Source organism: Phocoena phocoena, chromosome 14 (assembly GCF_963924675.1).
Source record: "Phocoena phocoena chromosome 14, mPhoPho1.1, whole genome shotgun sequence".
Lineage (NCBI taxonomy): Eukaryota > Metazoa > Chordata > Mammalia > Artiodactyla > Phocoenidae > Phocoena > Phocoena phocoena.
The window spans coordinates 58,951,155-58,958,577 of record NC_089232.1 but is presented as its reverse complement, the minus strand read 5'-3'; the positions used below and the strand labels follow the sequence as shown (position 1 = coordinate 58,958,577).

Sequence of the window (7,423 nt, the reverse complement as noted above, 5' to 3'; positions counted from 1 at the left end):
CCCAACCCCCACCACTTTCCCCCCTTGCTGTCCGTATGTTTGTTCTCTACCTCTGTGTCTCAATTTCTGCCCTGCAAACTGGTTCATCTGTACCATTTTTCTAGGTTCCACATATATGCTTTAATATACGATATTTGTTTTTCTCTTTCTGACTTACTTCACTCTGTATGACAGTCTCTAGAGGATATATTTTTTTAAAAAGGCACTAAGACAAAATGTTTTCATAGCTACGCTCTACTCTCTTTCAATGAACAGATAATTGCAATTTAATTTTAGAATTTCTAGATTATAGAAAAAGATTTAAAAACTCTTTGATTCACTTTAAGAAGTTAGGATAACATTAATTCTGCCCCCCCCATAGAATAAAAAACAAAAAAGCAATAAATCCTCCACAGATCAAAATCACTCATGAATATAGATGCAAAAATGTCTAAATATTAACAAATAGAATCCAGCGGAGTATCAACAAAACTATATCCTATGACCAAGCAAATATCCCAGGAATGTAAGGATGATTCAACATCAGGGAATCGGTATAATTCATTATAATAATAAATTAAAGGAGAAAAAGGCAATTCTATCAATAGCTGCTAAAAGGACTGATAAATTCCTAATAAGGAATTTTAGTAAAATAAGACTAAAGAGAAATTACTTAAATATGATATATTTACCAAAGGTAGAAAATAAATATAATTCTAAGTGACTTTAAAGCCATTTACATTAAAATAAGAAGATGGATAATGATATCCACTGTCACTATTATTAGTAAACATTATTCTAGAAGCTCTAGCAAATATAATAAAATACAACAATGAAATAACCAGTATAAAATTTGAAAATAAGGATAAAAGTCACCTAGAAATACTTATTTTAAAAATCTTCCATAATTAATAAAACAATTTAGTAATGTGGCTATATATAAAGTAAATATTTTAAAAAAAGAGAGAGAGAGAGAATACGAAAACCAGCAACAGAGAATTGGAAATGGAAAAAATGCCATTCACAGTAGCAATAAAAATTATAAATTATTTAAGAATAAATTTAACAATAAAAGTACAAGAACTTTAAGGGAAAACAAAAATCTGATTGAAAAACGTAAAACAAGATTCAGACAAATGAGAACTATATTGCTCTTGGATGACAAGATTTGATGTAAGAAAAATGCCAATTCTCCCACATTAATATATAAACCTATGCAATTCCAATGAAAATTTCAACATTTTTTTGTAATGGGTAAAATCATCATGTAGTACATTTATTCATATGGAAAAATAAATGTCAGGGAAAGCAAATTATAAAAAGAATAATAGATGACTTGCCTCATCAAATATTTTTAAAATACTGAAGAGCCATATAATTTGTGATTTTGGAATAGGAATAGTTAGATAGATCAGGATGGAATAGAGAGTCCATAGAAAAATAATAGATCTCAGTGTATATGAGAAATGGTATTTCAATTCCATGGAGGAAAATGATGATTTATGTAATAACTGGTGTAGCTACAAGTGGCTAGCTATCTGGAAAATAAGGAAAGTGAACACTCTCTCACCCCATATATAAAAACAAATTCCAGATGAATTAAATACTTAACAATAATAAAAACCTTAGAAGAAAATTTAGGAAAAATGTATATATAAAACTCTGGGGCTGAGGAGAGCTTTTAAAACCAACTCAAGAAACCAAGAAGCAATTAAGGAAAAAATTTATTTGACTTCATAAATTTAAAAAATGTGTCAATAGCAAAAGTGTCCACAGAGTCAAAAGACAAAAAGATAGATGGGATATTCATAACTCACGTGACAAATAAATATTTAATCTATATTATATAAAAGCCCTCATTAATTGATAAGGAAAAGGCAGATGACCCTATAGAAAAATATGCAAAGCAAAGGAATAGATAATCACAAAAGAGTAAATCTAAATGTCCAGTAAGTATATGTAGATATGCTTAATAGCACTAGAAATTAGTAAAAGTAAGATGAAGTATCACTTGTCATCCATCTGACTAGCAAGAACTAAAAAGCATTAACATCCACTATTGGCTGGGATGCAGGAGAAAAGGTACTCATGCAGTATTCTTGGAGGAAATGAGAAGATAGTCTTTTTGGAAAGCAACCTAGTCATATCTATTAAACCCCTACATACATAAAAGCACCAATATGTATGCCTCTATGTACCAAGATGTTTGTCGCAGCATTGTTTCAGTGACAAAATAATGGAAATAAGGGGAATGCCCATCCATACAGGAATGATTAACACAGGTCATTCCTACCATGGATATTATGCAGCCATTAAAAGTGATTTTTAGATCTATACCAACTAACTTGGAAAGATTGCTACGATGTATTAAGTGAGAGAGATGATGCAGAGAGGTACAGTATGAACTACAATGACAGCTCCACCCCATATATGTATATTCTGTATATATGTTTGAATGTGGTTCTATGAGGTTGGAGAAAGGGATGGAAGAATTCCAGCAGATTGTTAACACTGACTGGGACTAAGGAGGAACACTCGTGCCCTCTACCCAAATGACCACAATAAAAACAACATGAATAATAATGGTCCAATTTGTAAAAGAAAGTAACATGCTTATGTTATACTGTAGGTGGAAAAGTAGATAAAAAATTATAGGTAGGCTCCATTAACAATCAGGTAAAACATTCAAGAGCAAAATGATTGACTGGCAATACAATCAAATGACTGTGGTCATTAAGTAGAGGCATTATAGTTGGTTTTGTCCCTCTTTATTTTAAAAATTTTTTACAATGTGGTTTGGTTGCTTTCGTAATTAAATAAATAAAATAAAATTTATTTTCTAGTAACCACATACCTTTGATTACTTCTTGAAATCAGCAACTATTTGTACATTTGTGAGCTTGATGATGTCTTACCTCTGAAAATGCAAAAATTTACATTTTATCTCAGATAGATGGAGGTTTTGGGGTTTGTTTTTAATTAGTTGTAGATTAGATCAATAAATCTGCTGGAATTAATTATCCATAAAATCCCATTAAAATATGGCTTCACATATTTCAAGATTTTTTCCCCCAAATAGTAACAGAAATCACTTCTAACAATTATTTTCAAAGCTGTGTGGCTTTGAGCAGGTCACTTCTCTTCTCCTCTCCAGGCCTCAGTTGCTTCTCCTATAAATGAAGAAGATGGATCAAATAGTTTTCTCAGTGCCTTTTTGGCTCTAACATTCTGTGATTTAATTATATTCATCATGGAATTCATTAAATATCAAATCAATTGCTAAGGAGCAGAAACATTTCATCTTAGTAATGTTTATATAAGCTATGAAAGAGATTCAGATAGCTAGGGAAGATGCCTTACCTTGACATAACTTCCATGCTCACATGAAAAATGTACAAGATTCCAAATGGCATATGGCCTTCACTTTGGGCCTTCCTTTAGATCCCTCATTTATAACTGTGTAGCTATTGACCAGGTTTTCATCCATGTGAACCTTCCAGACTGTCAATTTATCATTTTGCTTCACAGACCTCAATATATGAATGAAACACCAATTCTACTTTGAGGTAAAAATTATACAGGATAAAATGCACCCAGTCAAAATATACATTTTGATGAGTTTTGACAAATTTATGCATCTGTATAACCACTACCACAATTAAGCAACAGAATATTTTTATCACTCTAAAAAGTTCACTGTGCCTTTTCCCAGTTAAACTCCCACCTCTTGCTCTAGGCAACTACTGATCTGCATTTCATCACTGTGGATTAGATTTGTCTTTTCTAGAGCAATGAGCAAAGTCTTAACTTGTGTCTTCTCAATCTTGGATAGTGTTAATATATTTTTATTGTTTCAATTAGTTTTCTTAGTCGCAAAGCAGTAAAAAATAGCTCTGGCTAATTTATGCAGCAAAGGAATTTGTTGAAAGGATATGGGCAGCTCATAGAATCGCTAGGAGACTGGAGAACCAAGTTTGGGATATGCGGCCAACAGCAGTGCCCCAAATCATGTAGTACAGCTGTTCTGGTGAGGAAAGGACCAAGAACAGCAGCAGCTTGAGTTACCTAAACTGTCTGTACCAGATCATGGTCACCACCACCCTCCTTGCTGCTGCTGCTGCTGCTGCTGTCTTAAGAATTCTTTCTATTTCTAAGAAAGTAGAAAGTATATCAAGTATATCTGCCTTAGGAAATTCTTCTGCAACGGCCAGTTGGGGTGGGTGTATCAAAGTGGTACCGTGTGCCCATCATACCTTAGCTGCAAGGGAGGCTAGGAGAACCTGGCACTTTCAGCCTCTATATAATAGGAGGCCTCCGATCAAGCCTCATAAGGTTGGGGAATTCCCCAATCATTGGAAATTCTAGATGGATAAAAAGAGGGCCAATGTCCACAACACTATTTTTGCTTGTTAGATTTCATTCTGAACCGGCCGTTTCATGTCTAATGGTCACAGCAGCCAGGCTACATTTGACAAGCATCTCCTGGTGTAAAAAAGTCTACCAGATGCAGAAAGTGGGGATAAGGCCATCAAGGAACTTACTATTTAATTAAATAGAAACAGATATATTAGCCTTTATGCCTGCTCAAGTTAATTTCCTTAAACTATACCCTGCTAATAAAATCAATGGGTTTAAATTAATTTATTTGATCCCCAAAATAGTATCTTAAAAACTACCATAATTTTAAGTAATGAATTTCATACTTGTTGACAAGATATTTACCTTTGAGTTTTTTAAATATAAATTTATTTATTTATTTGCTTTGTTTGTTTATTTTTGGCTGCGTTGGGTCTTCGCTGCTACGCTCAGGCTTCTCATTGTGGGGGCTTCTCTTGTTGCGGAGCATAGGCTCTAGTAGTTGTGGCACGTGGGTGTTGTGGCTCGTGGGCTCTAGAGCACAGGCTTAGTAGTTGTGGCGCATGGGCTTAGTTGCTCTGCGGTATGTGGGATCTTCCCAGACCAGGGCTCGAGCCCATGTCCCCTGCATGGGCAGGTGGATTCTTAACCACTGCACCACCAGGGAAGCCCTACCTTTGGGTTTTAAGCTAAATATTTACTCAACAATATTTTCACTCTTCTGAAATTGCGCACAACGCCCGTTGCTTCTAATAGCTGTGTTCATTTCAGTTTTTTAAAGTTAACACATAAAGTAAATCCAGTCACTTCACCTGTTCCCTTACTCTTGATTTCAACTGACAGGTCCGGGGAAGAGGGGATGGCCTGATCCAGGGACAATGAAGATGCAATGTTGAAGAATAAGCTGGAGGAGAGAAGTAACAGGCACCATGGAAAAAACCAAAACAAAGCAAGGTTAGATTTCTCCTATGTCTTGCTTTAAGGTTCAGGATTTAAGAAATGTAGGTTGTGGGCTTGTCTTGCCCTTGTCTCAAAACATGATAATATGTTAACCTGACTATTCTCATTTCCTTATCATAGTAGAATGACCACGAAGAGCATAGACTTGGTGCTGGGGAAACAGGAAATGCGACATGTATACATACAATTTGAGTAGTTATGTTACTTTTCTTAGCAATAACTTTAGGACTGCCTCAGAACGACCTGCTGAATAAGGCCGAGATACATATTCAACTAACAGACATCCAACACCTCCTAGGCTGGCCTAGAAACATAGGGCTTTCTCTTTTAATCTTTACCATATAGAATCAACCATATAAAAGTAGGTTCTATTATCATCTCCAATAGACAGGTGAAGAAACAGTCATAGAGAAGTCAGGCTACAAACCACAACCTATCAACGTTTGATTTGGGAGCCTGGTCTCTGTTCCCAAGTTCTGGTTCTTGACATTATACCAGGCTGTTGGGACATAGCATAAAATGGGCTAAGTAATCTTTACTCAAGCTTGTGTGGGGAATTTTGGTAATCTCAAACCATCTGGATTTTATAGGGACAGACCTCAGTGTGTATAAATTCTGGGCTGAGGTTACGTATTATTTATGAACTTAACATACCAAGGCTGGTTCCTCTAAGGAAGGGTTCCCTATACCCGCATGTCTTAGGAGAACAATATACACATTCATACAACCAAATATTTGCAACCAGGGGTTTCATCTATAAACTGCTTGATTCATACAATGTGATTCGATTCATACAATTCATACAAAGGAGATGTAGCTAAGTGGATGAGTAAAGGGCTTCATGTGGGCTGCATGTTTTACACGGATTGCCTCATCTTCAGAGCCAACCAATGTGATTCCAAAAGGTACATTCTAGGCCAACCTTTTTTCCTCCCTAGGTATAAATGGTATTTATAACCTACTACTTCCTTTGTGTTTGACCTGTGTTTCACAGTCTCTGGTGTTGACAGTATTGTTTTCTTTCTGCCTGCATCATTCCCAGATCCTTTGCATTGACGATTCCCTTCTATCAACCCTCTTGTCCAGGAGGATGGCAAGGTTCCCTTAGCTGATCTGGGCAGTGACAGAAGGGCAAAGTTCAGAAGTTTAGCAAGGATCAGAGGCAGGAGAAGTAAGGGATATTTTATAGAGGCCTCCTGAGAACAATAAAGTGACAACTGAATAGATGCCTTCCTGACTGTGGACTGAATAGATGCCTTCCTGACTTCCCCTCAAGTAAACCTCAGTCAGCCCCCAAAATAAGAGAAAGACCCTTCATGGGCATTCCCTCCTGACTATTTAATGATTACTCGTCATTCAGTTTGATTGAGAAACTTCCCCACCACGGTAGAGCATGGTTTTCTACTATAAGAGTTACATCAGGTAGATATGGTTTGGTCATTAGGATGTAATATAAAATCACCTACACCAATTTATCTTCTGTTCTGGTTGAATCATTGGCTTCCTGTCATGCAGGCACGGATTTAGGATCCTATAAGTCCCCTTATTCCCTGCATGTGTCTGAAGAGAATAGGGACAGAATGAATTGTGTTGATTAAACAAAGCTCTTTCTCCCTACAGGAGAGAATGAACATAAGCCGATGAATAATCCTTCCACACAGATTTACCAGGTAAAGACACAGATTGTTTTGAGCTCTCCTATGTGTCACAGTGATGACTGTCCTTTACGTATAAATTTTTTTAGCACTCATAAAAGCTTCTACATATATCATTGTATTTGTTCACTTAAGGTTGTGGGATAGGCAGGGACGAGAGTACCATTCACATTGTACTTTTGAGAAAACTGATGACTGAAGGACAACCTATCCAGTTTATAAATTACAGCACCACCACTCCCACATCAATGCTGCTTTTCTTCCTGTTGCCTCCATCAACCTGGCCATTACACTGTGTGATAACATTTCAGTCAGGAGTGAGAGATCTATTTTTCTTAGTTTCTTATTTTAGCAGGGAGAACTGAAAATAAAAGGGGGTTAATATTGCAAGTGTTCAAATACGATAATAGAAAAAATTTTAATCTCTTTTTAAACAATGGGAATAATTTGATTTACAAGGGAGATAAATGTTC

General features: G+C 35.9%; 1 protein-coding gene across 2 annotated transcripts in view; it reads left to right on the top strand.

Moving 5' to 3' along the window:
- The first annotated feature begins 5,264 nt into the window (after nucleotides 1-5,264).
- Nucleotides 5,265-7,423, top strand: part of ARHGEF33 (Rho guanine nucleotide exchange factor 33) — a 46,371-nt gene continuing 44,212 nt past the window's right edge. For both annotated transcript variants that reach the window (XM_065891539.1, XM_065891540.1), the window contains exons 1-2: nucleotides 5,265-5,289; nucleotides 6,916-6,965. In XM_065891539.1, coding sequence (XP_065747611.1) covers nucleotides 5,265-5,289; nucleotides 6,916-6,965 — 75 coding nt within the window. The remainder of the gene's footprint in view (nucleotides 5,290-6,915; nucleotides 6,966-7,423) is intronic.